Consider the following 19724-nt stretch of genomic DNA (forward strand, 5'->3'; position numbering starts at 1 on the left):
ACTTAAAGTGCCACAGGTCTAGTCTTCACCATTCTGAGTAAATCCTCTGATGAGGTATAGCACTATACATGGGTAAAGGATGAGGTCATTAGGAAATAATTTTATTTCCTATTCCTTAGGAATTCAGTGAAAGCCTTACTCCACAAATCCTAAAACTAATCCAAAGGGTTTCAAACCAGACTGTTAGTATATTTTGGTGTGCTTCTGCCACAAGTTATAATCATTTGGTAACCTAACACAGAAAAGTAGCATAGCTCTGTGTGCTAGTTTGAAGCTAGCTGGACTCTTTTGGTGAGAACTAGATTACAGGCTGTGAGAAGAAAACAATGGTGATGTCTTCACTCATAGGCTTGCTGAGATGAATAAGAATGTACATGTAGGAAAGACAGACGTGCTCTGAGCTTTGGGCTGCATCTCTCTCTAACCTAACCTGCAGTGTCTGTGGTCAATCCACCTGCTTCCTAACCCCCCTGTCTGACCATCCAATCTTCCTTGGGCATAAGGCAAGATCTTGGGTAAGGTAGAGGGAGGTGTGAGAAGGGCAGTTGAGAGCCCTCCTGGGGACTCAGATTTCTGGGAAGGGTGTTGTGTTTCTGTATTACCTTTTAACTTGTATATTTCTGTATATAACTGTATATGTTGTAAATATCTGCTTGTATGTTGTGATAAGCTGTAAATATAAAGCTTCATTCAATTTCCAGAGCTGCTGAGTAGAGTCTGGGTGACTTGACAAAGTGTGTATGGGGGGGCAGGTAACACCCAAACCATCACGCTCTGGAACTTGGAACTTTGTTTTCATAATAAAATTAAGATGAAGCAGAACAACGGAACAAAAAAAGGAAGAAAACTGCAACCCCCCCTGCCCCAAACAGGTCCTCCTTCAAATACTGGCACATAGATCTCACAAAGAAATTAATTATTGTTCACCTGAATATTTATTTCCTATAAAGAGCCTTTTTTTCAGCAAGCGTGTGGGTAGTGGTTGTGTTTGTAGCACACAGCCTAAGTAATGAACACAACACAAGCATTCTGCCACCTCAAGAGAAGGGAAATTAAACATGGATACTTCTTGGCCAAACTTTATAATTACTTATATTATCTTTCAGCATTAGTACTGAAATATCAGGACACACCCATATGATAACACATTTGACTTTCTCATTACTTGTCAGCAAGCACTAAGTGAAGGAGTTCTCATTAAAAGGGAGCTCACTAATTACACTGATTACTTGGTGAATTTAATGAGACCCTGGAGCTGCAGCAGACTATAATATTGTGACAGGATTTTTTGCTCTTACAATTACGGTCACTACTCATAAAGTGAAATAGATTTACAGATTACTGATAGATGCAGTTTGATATAAAAGCAAATTTAAACAAATAATTCATTAGGGTATATTGCAAATAAAAAAATAGTCAATCTATACTCTATAATAAATGGGCATAAGCTGAATAAAAGGGAAAGTAATAACTTGGTCAAACTTCAGAGGAAAGCAATGCCAAAGTCATTCACCTCTAATAAAGAATGCACGGACAGATTCGACATAAGGGTGCTTCCTTCAGAGAAAGCCTCTGTTTGGACTGCAAGTCATCCAAGCTAATGGGTAAGTCATGTTGCTTGACAATCAAATTAGCCCTTTTTGCTATTTTAGTCAAATAAGGCTAATCATTTAGCATGCCTAATTTATATAGCTATGAGGGTGGGTTATCAGTACAGATGTACTGAAGCATAAAAGACTTGGGAACACTGACTATCTGTCAAATTTGATCAAGCCCAGTGAAATTCAATTTCTTAATCTAGCTTCCCAATTCTACTTTCATGCACTCTAAACACTAATATATTTTGTATTGCACTGAGATGCACCATCTACAGTGAGACCTTTTAATGTGGATTAATCGGAATCATGTATGAGCTATGTTAACATTTGCAGTAAGGGACATGCATGACTTCTTAAACTCTAAAATGTCATGGACACAAACAATCTGAAGAAAGGGTTGAGGAAAATTAAAACAATATTACAAATTAAAAATAAATAAATTCAAACCTGGATTCTTATCTCAATTATTTTTCTGGCATGAAAATAGAACAAATAAGTGTTTTTTTAAAGCAGCTGTATATTGCCATTGAATTATCTTTCCATACCATGGAAAAAAAAATATTTGACACTAAAGATCTCATCTTACACAAAACTATCCTCACAACAACCATCTTTCAGAGCTTCTATTAGTGGAAACACTACTGAGTAGCACTGTTTTCCTCTCAGTGAAAAACCATATGGTGTCTGTAAAACATGTTGAAGAGAATATGAAATCATGCCTTCATGTTAAAAAAACCCCATAGCACTGCTTAGCTAAGAAGGTGCTAAACTTGCTTGTGGAATATATGATATTTAATTGCTCAAAAGAGGACATAGTGGACAATCTGAGGTACATTGGAAGCATGACCTATTAACAGAAAAGATTAAATTCTATAGAATGATGAACATGAAAATCCTCAAGATCACGATAAATTTTCCTTCAAATGAAGATAGACCACAAAGCTCTGACATCCTGGAAGAAAATGTCTAATCTGAAAATTAATTTATAGAGAACATGCCCTTTTCTTTTTCTCTTGATTTTATTGAGGATTGGAATCATCAGTGCACCCACAATACAACCAGCATGTGCTGGTCTCTGTATAAATCATCACAGAAGAGAGATGTTGAGTTCAATTTCCAGATGTATGCAGGTGATTTATGAGCATAGGTTCCACAGCATAATTAAAGGGATTGGGCTTCTATGTCACCTCAGTTTTATAGCATTAGCCAGAATCACAGTCCAAGGTTTGCAATGGCTAAGAAATTATTTTAGCTCCCTAATTTATAAATTATTATTTAAGACTTGATTTACTTGTTCTCTCTTTACATATCTGAGGGAAGTCCAATGCTTCCTTGTGTTTTGCAAAAGGTGAAAAAGTAAAAACCCAATTAACTTCTATTGGTTCAAATTTTGTTTGAATAAAGTTTAGTAGTCAAAAAGGAAGGGAGAAGGAAGCACTTATCTACATTTTCCTATTTTTCTGGAACTCGTTCCATTAGTGTGACAAGGTATTTGTAGAGTTACGTCTATCAAATACTCACATTTACACTTCTGTCTACCTTAGCAGTCTGTTAAAGCTTGCACACTTAGAATGAACTGGAGGCTCCTATGTGGATGACAAAATATAAATCTAGAAATTATTTTAACTAAAAACCCTGGTTAATGACTTCCTAATTAATCATCGTATTTGAAGCTATGTATTGACACTCTGTATTAGTCTCTGGATAGGATCTTTACTACAAGAGAAGGAAGAAGCAGAACTGCAACAAGAGGTTGAGATCATCATCATTAGGGGAAGAAAAAAAAATAAAAAAAAAAAATGTAGCCAACATGGGTGTCACTATTGAAATGTAGAAAGCTTCAGCAAACATCTCCCCATCATGCACAAGTGAGATCATGGCCCTAGTGAGATCATGGCCCTACCCCAATAATTCTTTTAGAAGTTCATACCAAATAGTGTGTGAGCACAAACCCCAAGGCTACTGAGCCTTAACCACAGAAGTCAACTTCTCTTCATGGATGTTGTAATGTTGAGAGAAGACTTTTTAATTGCCTTACCATGAGAACACCAAAAGACAGCAAATTCTGCCTTGTATCATATACTTTTCTAGTGGATAACTGTGAGAAAAAGAAATTCATATCTTCACTCCTGGATAGAAAGGTCAACAAAAAGATATACATTCTAACCCATCAGGCCATGCAGGTAATTAATAGCTAAGATACTATAAACATAGACATCACAAAGAAAGAAAATTATGTACAATTTATACACACATGCATATTTATGTCTATGTGAGCATGTAAACTACAGATGTATAATAAACTGGAAGTTTTGGATGAAAACCTTTTTCAAAGGCACACTGAAATAACAAGCACATACAATGCAGGATGCATTGAAGTCATCACACAGCATTAGAGCAAAGTAAAGCCCTTTTACTTCAATATTCACATGCCTGAGATGACATTGAGGGGTTTCTTCCTTTACTATATATTTTCTTGACATAACTCTTGAACTATAGAAATCTATCGCAAAAATCTTGGCAAACTGGGAATGGTAGTGAAAAAGTTTCTAAAATCCCAAACAAAGAAACATCAAAATTGCAGGAGGGAAAAATATATCTTATTTTGCTGTAAAATAAAGCCTTATTATACCTGCAATGATGTCATCCATCTGCTCCAAGGCTGCTTCCAGCATATGACTAGCATCAGAAGCCATCATCTGTGATTTCTTCAGACCTTCACTCTTTCTACTGAAACGAGAAAGGAAACCATGAGTTTTACCCTAAATGAGCTCTGATAGAAAAACATGTTGCATCATAGTTTAAGCCACACAAACACAAGTCCACACTAGCAAAAATATAGCCTGACAATGGAAAAAGTAACTAGATCGGTCCTATTCTAGATCTAGGACTTGGGATTTCTGAGGTTTCCATTCATCACTGATTATTCTTCGTTTCCAAAACAAGAAAATACAGATGCAAACAAAATAAACTATCTCAAATACTGGAAGCTCAAGATTCCCCAACCCTCATCCTTCACAATGGTTTTGCCAGGGGATTTCAAACTTTTGCACGGTAGGGGAAAAGACCATTTGAATAGACTTCAATGAAAGAATGAACACATGGTTAAAATCATGCTTAACCTAGAAGCAGAACTCTGCAGGAGATGGGTTTTTTTTGATTGTCACCTTAAGAGTAATGACAATGCTAAAATAATTTTTACTCTTTCTATACCTCCATTCATGGAGGTCTTTCTATTATTTCATGACATTAAAAAAACAGTTCCTTTCATTCTAATAACCTAAATATTCTAAGGTCCTAAAAGCTCCAAGTCTCTGGAGCTACTGTTGGCTCTTTAAAACAGGATTCAAGCCACTCATGTTACCCTCTGACATTAAGGACTACAAACAAAATGTTCCAAAATTATTCTCTGCTTGCGAGTTGGTGTTGCCGGATTCTTAGTCAAGTAGCAGTTACTACTGTCAACAGATGACATTTCAAAGGGGAAAAGAATTCATGTTGCCCATTTCACTGCCTGCAGGAAAATTCTCTCTGAAATAAGACCCTTTTGCACACCACTTCATCACTGAAGCATGAAACCAGTGCCCACACAGCAATAAACAGGGATCATACATACGCATAATTACTGTAGTGCTCTAACTCAAAATCTTAACAAAGTCTTTAAAGGGTCACAGAATCTTGATTTTTTTCTGGATGGGTGCAGTCCAGTCTTCTGATATAGCAAGTTTTTAAATCTGTGCTTCAAAACTGTTCAATTTTGCCAGCTCTCTAAGCAACAGGAAAGACATTGGTCTGTCAGTGGCTGGAGATATCTGTCAAATGCTGCAGGACATAGGTATGCGTATTGGCTATTGTGTGTTGTTGATTATTCCAATGCCACTGAAATGTCACTAATCTGTATTTACAACGCAAGTACTAATGCAAAAAAAATCAATTATTTTTAATTTAAATACAGATTACACTAATCTCTAAGGGCAATTCACACAGATGAAAATATTTTTTGGGACAGTTGAGACACTGGCCACAATGGCCAACTGCATGATTGGTCGCTAAACCACTTGTGTACTGGGGGACCGCCTAAGCATAGAATGTAGAAGCAGCAGCAAGACTCTGCAGGGGTTTTCAAACTTTTTACACAGGGGGCCAGTTCACTGTCCCTCAGACACTGTCAGGGGCCAGACTATAGCTTGGTTCCAGCCCAGTACTCTCGGGGGCCAGACTATAGCTTAGTTCCAGCCCAGTCCCAGCGGGGGCTTGGGGGTTGCGGAGGCTGGCGAGGCCGGAGAGTGGATTAAGTGGCAGGAAGTGGCTGCTTGGCTTCCCTCCCAACCCCTGGCTGAGGGGTTCTGTAAATGGGCTGGAATGAAGACCCAGAGAGACCGTATCCAGCCTGCAGGCCATAGTTTGAGGACCCCTGAGCTAGAAGATAGCCAGCTTTGAAATTCAAGTCTACCAATTTTTTGTTTGGTTGGTTAGTTGGTTGAGTTTTGTTTTAGAGGGACCATAGGTAAAAACAAATTCCCTAACAGTACATTTAGAGGTAAACCCAAATTTATGCATCATAAGAAGTCTTCAGTCTCAGTAACAAGCCCACCGTGATGGAAATCTATTATTAATGAGTCATCATTATTTGCTTCTCTTACAAATTAGGAAACCCAAGATGCAGGCTTCCCTCTGTGGTGCTGGTGAAATATGCACAAAGAAAAGTTAATCTAGTAAAAACCTCTGTGCTATCAGTAAGCTGGGTGCCCTACACCCATTCTAGTTGATGGTTACACAACTGCTAATGACAGGGACAGATGCCATTTATAGTTTGTTGTAATGGGTAAGCCATTATTTAACTTTCAGATCAAACTGACCTGAAGAGAAAGATGAGAATGTCTTATCAGAAAACAGAATAATTTTTTTTTGTGTCAACCAAGGCAAAGTTAATGTGTATGAATAGTTGGTTTTAGCTTCCCCATTTGGGCCAAATTTAAATATGAATAATGCAAAATGTAACTGAATTTCAACAAAATGTATCTGACCTAAATATTTCATTTAACAGTCTTGGAAATAATACAAATTATGCTCAGAATCATCTGGAATGTCTAATGACTTAGCTGACAAATCTAAAATTTCAGTATGCTTACACATGTGAACTTTACAGGCACTCCCTCTGATTCTGTCACCTTAATTTGTTTGCTAAACAATTTCCATTTTCTGTTGTCACATTTTCCTGTCAATATCATCTTAGTAGATTCACTGAATACTATAGAGCTACCTGCTTCTCAACTGCAATGAGCTTCCTTCCTTACAATATTTCCCCTAGCTCAAAGTAAACATAATATTGGTCACTGTCACCTTAGTGAAAGGAAATCCACCTACAGTAATCAGCTGCCAAAGAGGCACACACCTAGACTACCCTTATGGCCACCAGCCACTTTTCCAGAAATCTGTGGCCACCAGCTGCATTGGTGAATCAGGACAGCAATTGGCTCAAAGTAAGAAAGGATTACAAAAGTGAAAATTACTTAATACTTAAAATATCACAGACCTTCTATTGCTAGATTGCACTGTATGCTCTTACTTGTGCTGTTAGCACTTCACATACTGGAACTATACAGTTATCAACAAGATGCAAGACTACCATCAGTATTCAACCATCTGTAGTGAAAAAGAAAAGTACAGAAAATGCTGATACATTATGTCACATACTTGAAATTTTAATGAGAGAAAAAAATTTAGTCAAGACCTTGGCACAAACCAGAAATTATATACTGGAATATACCACCAGAACGAAGCACTCTATCTCTCAATCACCACACTGCCTGTTTTCTCAACTATACCCACATTGCACTTGCACTTTAGCTGTATTAAGCTAGAGTAAAACCTGCTGATCAAACAACAGTTTCTTTGTAAAAGCAATGTTCTTTGCTCTGGAGTGATAATGTGATATTACTTGCTTGACATCTTTTTCTAGACAGACCTGTTGCTTGTGCTCCAGGCAAGTCTTACTTTCCCAGACACTCCCTTCTTACAATTTGACTGTTCTGAGCAATACTATGAAAAACAGCTTGTTTGATCTCATAAGCTTTCAGTTAGCATTTCTGGGCTAGTTCTACAGAAGTAGCTGCAATTGGGAATTTAAAAAAAAACAAAACAACAAGACAGCTGTACCAATCCCAAGGCGTTGTCAAACAGGATCCATCTCTTTGCTGGTATTTAAATTGTAATTCCTTTCGCCATTTTCATTCCTGATCAACATCAACAGATTCAGAACACCCTGACTTACCTACTATATAAAAATATGCAATTATTTTGAAGAACACATTTTTTTTCAGAGAACAAAACCCCCATCATATGACATTGCAATCTTTCATATTAGCAAATTCTAACTTTCAGATTTGTTAGACTAATTTATATACCAACAAAATGCAAGTCCCAGCTTCACTCACCTTTTCAGGTCCTTAAGAAGGAAAGAATTCTTTCCTGATTCCTCACTAAGAATAGCCAAAGTTTTACTGTTAAGCAGATACAAGTCTAAATGATTATCAGCCCTTCTAAGGCATACACTCATACTAAATTAGAGCCCAGCCCACAGAAGAAAAAAAAAGATATTGCAATCCTGTTTGTTATAATTACTTAAGTAACAAGATCTTCCAGGAAGTGCAGACAGAGCAAACTGGTCTGAATGCCCTAAATATATTTTGCTTAGCTAGCTTTACCCTGTAAGATACCCCATCTAAGATTTGCATTTCAAATAAGATGAAAAATCTCTGGTAGAATTATTGTGCTTAGAATCAATATCCCTTGCAAATTTCTTAATCTACTCTCTGTATGTAAAAGTATAGCTGACTGTGTCCAAGAAGAGCATAACATTTAACAGGCACATTCACCATGAGCAAGATGGTCTTCAAAATTATGAAAAGCCTTAATTAAATTCAACTCTTTCATGGCTGCCTTGAAGCAGCAGCTGTCCAGAGATAAGAGCATGAACATTTAGGCAACTCCTAAGTCAGATGTTTTTCCAAGGTTGCTTTTATGAAGGAGGTTGCCAACAGTTACGCAGAAAGGTGTATTTTTTTTTACTAAAATTCTTGAAATCCAGATCTTGCCTTAATATAAATAGTAAAAAGAAATTTGTAGGACACACAAACATTTAGAAGACACAGCTAATAATCAACTGCTGTCATAATTTCTTCTGAGATGAATAAATACATGTTTGTAAACTGATAAAAGATTCAAATTCAGATATCACGCTGCTTTATACTTAATGGTGTAATGAACTATCAAGTGGCTTGGGTAAGCTTCAGAAGTCCTCCATACTTTTTTCAGTTGCAAGATGACTCTTGAACAAGAACAAAATAATGTGCACAGTTTCCACCTGTCATTTCCCACCTTACAAGAACAGATTGGGCCTTTAGGAACCTGACATGCCTCTCTAAGTTAATCCTTAGTTCTAAATAACCATCCACAGTTGCTGGGAACAAAAGGCTTTCTGATGATTACTAGAATGCCCACGTAAAGAACACCACTCATTTAGCATCCTCCAGGACTACCCAGCCAGAAATCCTATTAATCTGACTATAGCTTAAATTGAATGTATTTGTTAATACTTTAACTACTTACTCCATTTTCCCCTTCATATGCTTCATTAAAATAGGCAGAGGGGCAAAGAGAACCTTTCCTTCACTGATTAACCCTTATATACTAAAAGACAAAACTATAGCATTTTTTTCAAGAATAACTAGAATGAGAATTAAAAAAAAAAAGAAAATATTTTTTGATAGAAAGTGTAAAGGGAGGACATAGCTCTAGAGAAAAATATAGAATAGCCAAAGTAAAATGAGACCTGACACTGAACTATTTCAGATAGATAGCAGAAGAACAGGACAAGTTTCTAGATTGCGGAGAGTCCTTATACAAAGGGACAACCTTAAGTGAAACACAGTAGCAGTACACTATGTCCGTGATGAAAGTGAATTAACTAAGCTCATTAACTAAACAAGCTAAAATAACTTAAGCAAGCAGAGGGCTGTCACCCTGGCAGTGATAAATCACCGGGTTTGTACACCACTGATAAAAGTTAAGAGTGACAAGAAGCAAGAACTAGGCTGCTTTTAAACATATCATACTAAATAATTCAATTTAAAAGGAACAGAATGTAGTTAGATTTGACTTTGCTACTTCATAATGCAGTAAAACATCTGTTTAAAAAAAAAAATCATTGTTTGCTAACACAAGTCTGAATTTCAGTTTCAGAGGAACTGAGAGGGAAGGAAAAAAAAGAAAGCACCCTCAAAAATATGCTAAATGATCTGATACTTTATGATGCTTTGAGAACACAAATCACCTCAGAGTAACTCCTCCACAGTACCCATGAACATTAGGTTACAGTTGCTATTGGTACCATAACTGAATTTCCTGACTCATGTTTGTACAAAGTCTCATCCTCGCGTGTAAAGGCTGATGCTGGCAGAATGGCATGTGCACAGTGAGGTTTCTTTAGCTGCTCTCATAGCAGTTCTATCAACAGCAGAAATCCCTTCATTCCTTCAGTGTTTATTTTAAATATTGTCCATAAAACTTCTAAAAAGCACTTAATAATTTAAACCAAAACTGTTATCATTGTGTTCTGTTACCACAGTATAAACAGAGATGTGGATCCCAGCTTTATGAATCTCAAAATCAAAAAGCACAATACATAATGAATGTATAAGTGAAAAAAAACCAAAAAAACCCACAAATTACTTTAGTTCCTTTGTCATCTAAATAGTTCGAATTTTTATTTAGTTAAAATTAAGGGGAAGGGAGACAAAACACATTCTCCCCCTCTTAAGAAAACCAGATCAAACAACAAAACCAGACGAGAGATGAAAAACTTAAGAAATAATATAATGAATGATCCTATGAAAGTAGGATTCATGCTCTAGTAAAAGGTGAGAAATGGACACAAAAATAAACACTTAAGTCACGCATGAACGGGCTCTTTGTGCTAGAATAAAACAGAGGGCAAAACCTTAACAGAAACTGAATATAAGGAATACATATTTAACATGAGTATTCACAGCTATCTTCTATAAAAATCCTGAAAAATTAGGCAAGCTATACTGCTGAAAAAACCCCAAACAAACCTACATTCTTTAGAACCTGGAGAGTAAGAATTAATATTTCGTATGGGTCATAGTTTTCAGGCTATTTGAAATCTCTGAAACCAAGGCTTCTTACCCTGACCATGACAACCTACTTCATCTGGCCACTTAAAGAAAATCCTAGTGTTAAATTTTTGTTTGCCTTTCTGCATTTCAGTGTTAGGTAGTTGGAAATGATTCTTCTTGCCAAGTAAGCTGTTAGAGTATCCACTCATCAGAGGAAGCACTACTAATAATTTCCTTTGTTTGGTACATGCGTGTAAATCCCATGAAGGCTACAGATGTGTACATGGGCACTGTGGAAATAGAGATTTTGCATTAACTTAAGCAGGTATCATTTGGAATATTAGTCTGAAAACACAGATGTTTCATTGAAGTAGGCAAGTGCTAACACAGTGTCAAAAGAGATGATATTTCAAAGAAACATAAGGAAGTTTCCCTCTCTGCTCAATTTCTTCCATATCTGTCCAGTTTCTTCAGTTGATGTTCACAGGGCATCTCTTGTAAAAATAAGATGCTTTGCCAACAAAGAGTAAATACTCCTGAGGTAACTGTCTTAGTTTTCAGAACTCTTACAGTCTTTGGTCCTCATGCTTCATCTTCTATTTATTATTTCTGCCTGTAGTGCAATCAAAACAAGCATCCATCAAATCTATGTGACTCAGAGGCAGAAACCAGCTATGTATTTCTGGAATGCTTACAACATCCTAAGAACAGTCCTGCTCATCCTAACTAAAATTTTGTCTGGTCCAGTGCTCTGTCCCTAATAATGTTCAGAGTGGCACAGGTCCATAGTGATCACCCTCCAGCTTCATCTTCCCCAATAATCAGCAAGGATGAGACTTTATGAAACAGACAGGATAGCAGCCATTGTGTTTCACAGATGTTGAAGGATCTACCCTCCACACATTTATCTGATTTCTTTTCAATTCCACTTTGTATAATGCTCAAGTGGACACTCCAACAGTGGTCAATCACTGCTCACTTTTTTATGCCACTATCATACAGTCTCTTTTGAGACCTATTCCCCCTTTTTCCCCTACAACATTCCTGCTTAACCAAAGTCACTATCCTGCAAATCTCTCCTCAGAGCAAACCAAATCTGTATTTTTCTGCACACTTGCTACTTCTGTATATAGTTGAGGTCTAGGTTAGACTACACAGAGAAACGGCCTAATGCAGACACAATATTACAGAATTAACTACTCTTGAGTTACTCAGGTCATAAAGCATCCTGAATTTACCCTAACTTTATTGACATGATATGAAGACTTCTGCCCAGCTAAACTCAGTTTTAGACATAAAGTTTAAAAATTAATATTAAAAAGACAGCTTTTTGGACTTTAGAAAGTTTAGTTTCATATTAGTATTTTCCCCTCTGAAACATTTTGTGCAGCAATTTATAAATAACTGGAACATCACTGGGCTGGTTTAATGTGACCCACCCTGCATCTGTGAACACCAACATGCTGAATTCACAGTAAGAGGAACTGACAATATTGAGTACTTCCGTACAAATTTAAGCTTCAGTAGCAATTTTGAGGGAAGTGTCTGTGGGAAATAAAGGAAGATAAAAAAATATTTGTGTTAGAAACAGCAAATTCAACAAAAGCAAACCTGCTTGGATTCAAACTAGGAAAAACAATTGGATCACTGTGAAAAGCATCATATCCCACGCTACTCATCACATTAGTGAAAACAGGAATTTTAACAGCTGTGTCAGTCTCATGTCTGTACTTATATACAAAACATTCTTACAATAATTGCTTACAATGCTAAGTGATTAAGAAAATATATTTGGAAAAAGTTGTCCTAAAGTTCTCTACTATTCTGCCTAAAGTATAACCAAGAGGTAAAAATTCTCCACAGCAAGTTAAATCCTGGCCTAAACTGACTCATTTTGTTGATTTTGCTGCCATTATTCAGAACATGCAACATCGTACTCCTCACAGAACTGAACAAAAAAGGAAGAGGATATATCAAAACATTGTGCCACAGCTGTTTCCTATATCAGAAAGTAATATATTCTCCTATCATATTTATGTCTCTTAATGGATTAATGCGATTTTCTAATTATGAGAAAAAGCATCCTATGGAGAGGCAATGCTGCATGACAGACACAACAGTAACTTGAGATCCGAAAGGAAAAGATTCACGCAGAGAAACTTACAATACCTGTCAGCTGAAGAAATATTATTAAAGGTGGTAAGGAAAAGACAACATCCTTTATAGCTGTTTTTCCAGTGAATTCGAGAAGGAAAATGAATACCAAGATGACCAGAGAGAGACTGACTTTAAGGGGAACATGAAGCAGCCCATAATGAACGTGTGGCTTGGTATACAGGTCTCTTCAATGACCTAGTCTATTTGCTCACAGAATAACATGTTTACCTAGCAAAGGATCCAAATTGTCACACTGAAAACCCATTCAAATGCTTAGCTCTTCTCTTTCAGCTTCATCTATGTGCTCTCTTACAGTTTCTGCTCTATTGCCACAATGAGAACAAGAAACTGTATATTGTGTTTTGAATATTTGGTGCAGACTTTTTATAGGCTCACTAAAGACTTCTGAAGTGCCTAGCACGCTGCTTCCATAAAGTAGATACATTTCATGGCATAGCACACTAAAGAGATCCTGTAAGTCTACTGTTATACACAACATCTTTTATTACCAACCATGACAGACATTCTCAAGTTCCTATCAACCACAAAGCACATCATGCTGTGTCTGCCAACCATTTAAAGCTATTCACTCCCAGTTCTATAGAAATGTAAAGTAAACAAGTTTTCATGTCAAATCACATTATTGAATGTAAGACAAATCAATTGAAATGTCTCCTTATAAAATATGCATGATATATAGCACTGAGAAAGATAAGAAAGTGCACAACCACAGTTCCATGCATTACAAGGCCTGTTTGAATTTGCAAGACTTAAAGTCTCTTTCTGGACATGTTGTATAGTCTAATTGCTCAGGAAAATGGTGACTAATGCATAAGCAACAAAAGCTGCTGTATTCCAGTTTAGTCATTTTGGCTTATAGGTTTGCTAGGGCACTTAACTCAAAGTTTTAGGAAGCTTTGCAAGTTGAAATAATGCATTTCTCAACATAAGAAGTGGACTAGTAACAAACCCATTCAGAAACTAACTTCAGTTTTTCATATACATATTCACTTTTATATACATATTCATTTCTGAAGCTCAGGATGCTTCAGTGTAGTTCATCAATGAGTTACACATAAAAGATCACTTCTCATGTCTTTTAACAGAGAATGCCCATTACTTTCTGAGCATGGAAAAAAACAGAAGTTAAAACTTAATAATGAATGTATATATAGTCTATCTAGATTAATTAGTTAAGTATTTTATTTAACTACTTGAGCATGAACAATGATCCAGAAGTGTTTGCCAAAAAAGAAAACTACAGCCTAAAATTTGTGCTACTGTATTGGTACTTCCAGTCCAAATAAGAACTTTTTCATGACTGAAATAAATAGAAAAGTTACAGTTGTTGCTGAAAATGCTCAAGTATAACAGTACCTGAAGCAGTATGTTGTAATAAAGTTAGCCACAGAACAGTTGAGGCTGAAAGGTACCTCTGAATCATCTACTTCAATTTTTAAGAGTTTGTTTCTATTAGTATATACATTAACATGGGCTATAATGTCATCAAGGCACTGAAAGGACAATGATGACTTAATTTAATCATGAACTATACAATGACAGAACGTTTTAAGTAAAAGATAGAGAAGTTTCATGTAAGAAGATCTTAGTACATCCCCTGTCTGGTACTGCAACAGCAAACATCATCCAGGTGAAACGGAAAACAACCTTTGTTTCCCAGGGTAGTTTGTGCTGGTTTCATATCCATTTTAAATATTGCATTTAACTCCCCAAGCTCTTTGCTAGAGAACTTTTTTTTGTCTTGAGTGAAACATCAAAATACTTCTGTTTAGGAGATGATTGAATTACATGCATTAATTTCTCATCATCACAGAAACACATTCATAAATCTTACTGCAACGTCATTAGAATAAGATGTTCTGATTACACATTATTAAAGCAGATGCTGCCATCTGCACTGTATTATTGTGGAATAAAAATAGGACTCGCTACATTAAAGAGGCACTTGGCAAATACTTTCCCTTGTCAAACTAAGACTTCTGAAACAAAATTTGAGCTTAAAATAGTGCAAAGCGGAAACAAAATTACTTCTTTGTAAGAGCAGTACAGACAGAAACAAGAAGGCATCCCCATTCTACCTTTGAATGTATAGACCAACTAGACTTGTTTTCAGGTGAGTAGAAACCATACAGCAGTTCCCATAGTGTCAGTGCTTGAAATCCAGATTACAATTCAGCAGTTTACATTTATCTTCAGTAATTACTTTATCTGGTGTACAATCTGTTGATCTTAGAGTATGAAGACATAGCCCAGAAGTGACTCATTCTCTATGAATATTCATATAGGTCACATCATTGCTCTAATGAAAACAAGACTTGCATTAGAGCATTTGGTAAGCAACACTTGAAACAGAATCAGGCCTTGGGTCTGCTTTTTTCTTCCATCCAGCTTGTCTTTGAGCGCTCAGTCTTATTTCACCCCTCCAACCCAGTTAAAGATTATATGGAAGGAGAATCAGGCCTCCTGGTCTGTTTTCTCCAAATTCACATCTGGTTCAGGAAACCATCATGATATGCAAAAGACCTCTCATACAATTAGCAGTTCATGCTGTGTCATTGCAATGTTCTGGAAGCCAGGCCCATCATTAACCATTCCAGGCACGTTATGTGCCACATACTGTCTTGTCACCATTGGGTTTCTTTTCCCTTTGTTGGACCACTAAGTGATCTATTTTCCCCTATATTTATTTCTCAACTTTTACCTTCAGTTACTTCAAGTTTTACCTGGACAATACAGCTAAACAGATGAACACACATTCTTATGTGGATATAAAATATATGAATATATATTCATATATATCACATACACAGAGTTCAGAAAAATACTAATGGCCTCCCATTGCATCTGGCAGAGAAATAATGTCCCATGCCTTATGCATGTGAAGATATCAAAATTTCCTCTTTGATCACTATGAAAATACAGAATTCTTTCCTCACACCAGCTTTGGGTTAGAGGTCTTTCAGAAATCTAGTAATGTCCATAACTATCTTGCTCTTCAGGTTATCAAATTAGAGGTTTAAAATCCAGGTCACATTTATAGTCCTTTACTAAATCATAACTTGGCATATTCACAGCACAAACAAAGTCCACAAACTGACTTAGAGGGTCAAAAGGATTTAATTAATTTCTGAAAGAAACATAGAAAGTATCTTTGCAATTTAACTTCTTTATTCTCTGCATCAATGAACAGCCAAGTAAGTGGAAAGTGCTACTGGGAAATGGTTTTATAGCAAAACACACATGAAGACACAGGTAAACAAAAGATGTAACTGTAATGTTATGAAGTACAAAAGAGACCTGAAAGGAAAACCTTGTACTGAAACTTACAGGCAGATGCATATAGCTAGCTACAAAAATTGGACCTTTATTTTGTTCCATCATGTGCATGTATTTAAAAGAGCTATAAAGTACTGTAAGAGGGTGGCAGGTGAAATTCAAGCTGTCAGAGTTTATGAAATTAAGATGTTATCAACTCAGAGCTGGTGCTTAGACAAAGTTAAAGAATAGATTGCTCAAAGATGAGAGTGTATGTTTCTGCAGCTCTTCAAAGTAAGAGGTGAGTTCATAGCACAGAGAAGAGAAGAGCAAATGGAAGAAAAAGAACTTAAAACAATCCACAGCTTCCAGATTTCAAGTGATCATTATATATATTAAAAAAAAAAAGTACTCAGATATATGTACTGAACTCAGGTAATCAAGCATGCCTTCAAGAGCATTTAGCCACTGATGGTTAAACTTTATTCAGTAGCTTATGAGAAATTCAAGATTATACCTTAAAAAGTCAAATTCACCACACTCTGAGGATGAGGTGACAAGCATATATCCAGAGATTCTAAATGGTTCAACTTCAAAAGCAGAAAAGTGACTTCTGAAGGTTGCTATCTACTGCCCTAAACAATGTTATCTTCTGTTGCATTACTATTTCTACATTATTAGTTATGTCTGAAAAATGCAGAAGAGCCTCGTTTGGTAGAGTACTTGAATGATAACATGTTTGCATCTACAAGGAGCGATCATTAGCACAAAGCACATCATTTCTCTGCTTGGATAAACCCCAAATCCTCTGAATCATACTGCAGACCCCTAACAGAAGATGTTTTCATCCTATTCCTGTAAATCTCTTTCTTCTGGGGAGAGAGGGGGAGGTGGATTTTTTGCTAACTAGCAAGGGCCCACTGGGGCTCTGCATTACATATATGAGCAGAATCCTTTGCTAATCTTACCAGGTCAAGGCACTGATTTGTTTGAGCTGAGAGGCTCAAACAAATCCCTAGCTGTGGGGAAAGTGAACAAACTTTCTGGTCTGTATCTGAATAGTCTAGTAAGAGTGAAAGTAGCATGTAGGATTAAGTGCATCATAGGTTTCTGTGGAAGTTTGTTTTGAAGAGAGAGAGAGAGAGACTGCAGAGGAGTAAACAGGAAACAAGTTAGGTAAATAAAAGCTAGAAGCAGAGCTGCACCTAAGGAAATAAAAATGTGGGCCAGTCTCTTTACCTTTTCACACCTTGTGCACTCACAGCATATTTCCCTCTGCTTTTACCTGTGTTTGATGGCCCCATCAAAGCATTCAGGTGATTCCTTACATCTTCCTTCACATTTTTCCACCTAGTCTCTCTTCATTCTACATTCAAGCACACTCTACCACATTGTCATGTTATGCTGCCTTACAGCCTGCATAGTCAGTCTAGAGTAAGAGAAAGACTTGATGTAACAGAAACATGACAGACAGAACAGGAAAAACGGATCCCAGAATGCACTTTTCTAGCCTATGCCTGCATTGATACACACTTTATTTTCCACTTTTCCTCATTGCTAGTACATGTTAACAAAGATGAAGTGAGATTAGATGCAGTATGAGTGCTTGGAGGATAGTGCTTATCCCATCTCTGCTTGCTCCCTTCTTGCCCTCCCTGCTTCTAGCATAGTCCTCATGTGGATGTAGTTGCCAGAGCAACACCAAGATGGTAGCAACAGTGCCCTCTGCCACCATTCCTCACCTTCCTGTAATAAGACATGAAAGCAACAAGGGAACATGGAATCAGGCAGCAATGCTCCCAACCTAATTTCCACCATGCTTAAGCCATACAGATTAATCAGTTCCTGCCCTCTCCCTTTAATTTGGCACTTTCCATAGGGCAGAACCCCAGATGTACTATAGATAAACTGCAATATGTTTTGCCAGGACACTTGATTATTACCTGGCTTAGGTAAATAAGACATTTAGATTTCCAAAACTGACACTAATATTATTTGGAAAAAGTTACACACTTCTTATGTGTATCTACAACAGATTTCAACATCAAGAGTCAGCGACAAGATCTGTCTAGAGCTGTTTCTCAATTTAAATGTTGCTACTGGTGACTTAAAATTATTTTATGTATCACAAATAATATTAACATTTAAAAAAAATTTTTTTCCTCACTCTGGTATCAAGCTATACTTGTTCTGAAGACAAATCTAAGGGTCTTTTAAGTTGTCCCTCTGCTCTAACTTACACTGAGTTTCCTTTAGGTTCAAGAAGTCCTTACAAGTGCTTCCACCTGGACCTACCAGCAAATGGAGGATAAGTCAACATCACTTTAAAAAAACCCTTGTATTTACTTAGGTTTGTTCCAATTTGTCCTTCCATTCTCTTGCTCTGCCAAGGTCTACTTCACGAATTTCTCCATTAGAAATACACATAGTACGTAAATTTATTTGCAGCAGATCCAGGTAAAATTCAGACACACAAGCAAAGTAAACCAATAAGCATATAAAGCTGAAATTCAGCCTTCTTTGCTCTCCCATCTCCTCTTTCCACGTTTCCTTGCAGATCGGAGCCCATCACACAGATGTTCACATATTCCTCTCTAAACCAAACCCCCAAACTCAAAAACCCATAGAGAAGTGCCCCCCACTGTTTGCTCTCCTACCAAAACCCTGCAATTAAAACCCTGCAATTGCACATGACCTTTATGCCCAGGGAAACACGCCGTGCTGTACATCTCCACAACCACATACTATGACACAGAGCTGCAGTTACTGAACTACCAAATTAATACTGCACATCTTACTCTGTCCCATACAAAACGAACAAACGATCACGTACCAGGAGCTGCGATTCCTTAGCCTCCCTGTCAACCTTAAGGGGGAGGTATCTTTATCATAATAGCATGATAACAGGAGCGCTGAACGATGAAACTTGGCATCTTCTCATTCTCTTACTTCCTTTATCTCAGCACTGGTAAAAGAGCCCATAACAGTCAGTTTCATCTCCCAGCTCTCCCCTTCTGAGTATCTGTGTAACTATCCTGTTCCCCTCACCGTCCTTTTCTGCCCCCTCAGAGAGCTGGTCTGTGACTGGATGTCATCCTGAGAGCAGTTTCTGTGTCAATAGATGGGTTTATTTACTGAACTGCTAGTTGAACTCAAGTTTCCAAGCTTTGCTCTCTGTGAGAACAAATATTTAACTTACAGGAGCCGCGTCTATTTGAAATCCGGTCCTCTCAGCAGCACGGAGCCCGCAACTCCCGCAGCAAGAACTCGACATTGAGAAAGGTGAAGCAACAGGCTTCGCAGCCCGGGCTGCGGCGCGGTTGGTGAAGGCTTCCCCGCTGAAAAACGGGCGAAGCTCCTCCGAAGCCGCCAGCGGCCGGAGCGCCTCCGAACTGCCTCTTGCCCGCCAAGTGCCCTCCCCCCCCGCCCATAAGGCCGGGCCCGTCCGCCGCGCGCCCGCTCCCGCCACCTGCGCCGCGGCCGCCAGGTGTGCCGCGCGCCCCCGCCTCCCTCACGCGCCCCCGCCTCCCTCACGCGCCGCCGCTCGAGGGGA

General features: G+C 37.6%; 1 protein-coding gene across 1 annotated transcript in view; it reads right to left on the reverse strand.

Moving 5' to 3' along the window:
* PPFIBP2 (PPFIA binding protein 2) overlaps positions 1-4322 on the reverse strand; it is a 74896-nt gene extending 70574 nt beyond the window's left edge. Inside the window, exon 1 of the mRNA XM_064163795.1 lies at positions 4231-4322. Coding sequence (XP_064019865.1) covers positions 4231-4297 — 67 coding nt within the window. The 5' untranslated portion in view covers positions 4298-4322. The remainder of the gene's footprint in view (positions 1-4230) is intronic.
* Between the last annotated feature and the right edge of the window lie 15402 nt (positions 4323-19724).

The sequence above is a fragment of the Pogoniulus pusillus genome, chromosome 24, assembly GCF_015220805.1.
Source record: "Pogoniulus pusillus isolate bPogPus1 chromosome 24, bPogPus1.pri, whole genome shotgun sequence".
NCBI classification, from domain to species: Eukaryota; Metazoa; Chordata; class Aves; order Piciformes; family Lybiidae; genus Pogoniulus; species Pogoniulus pusillus.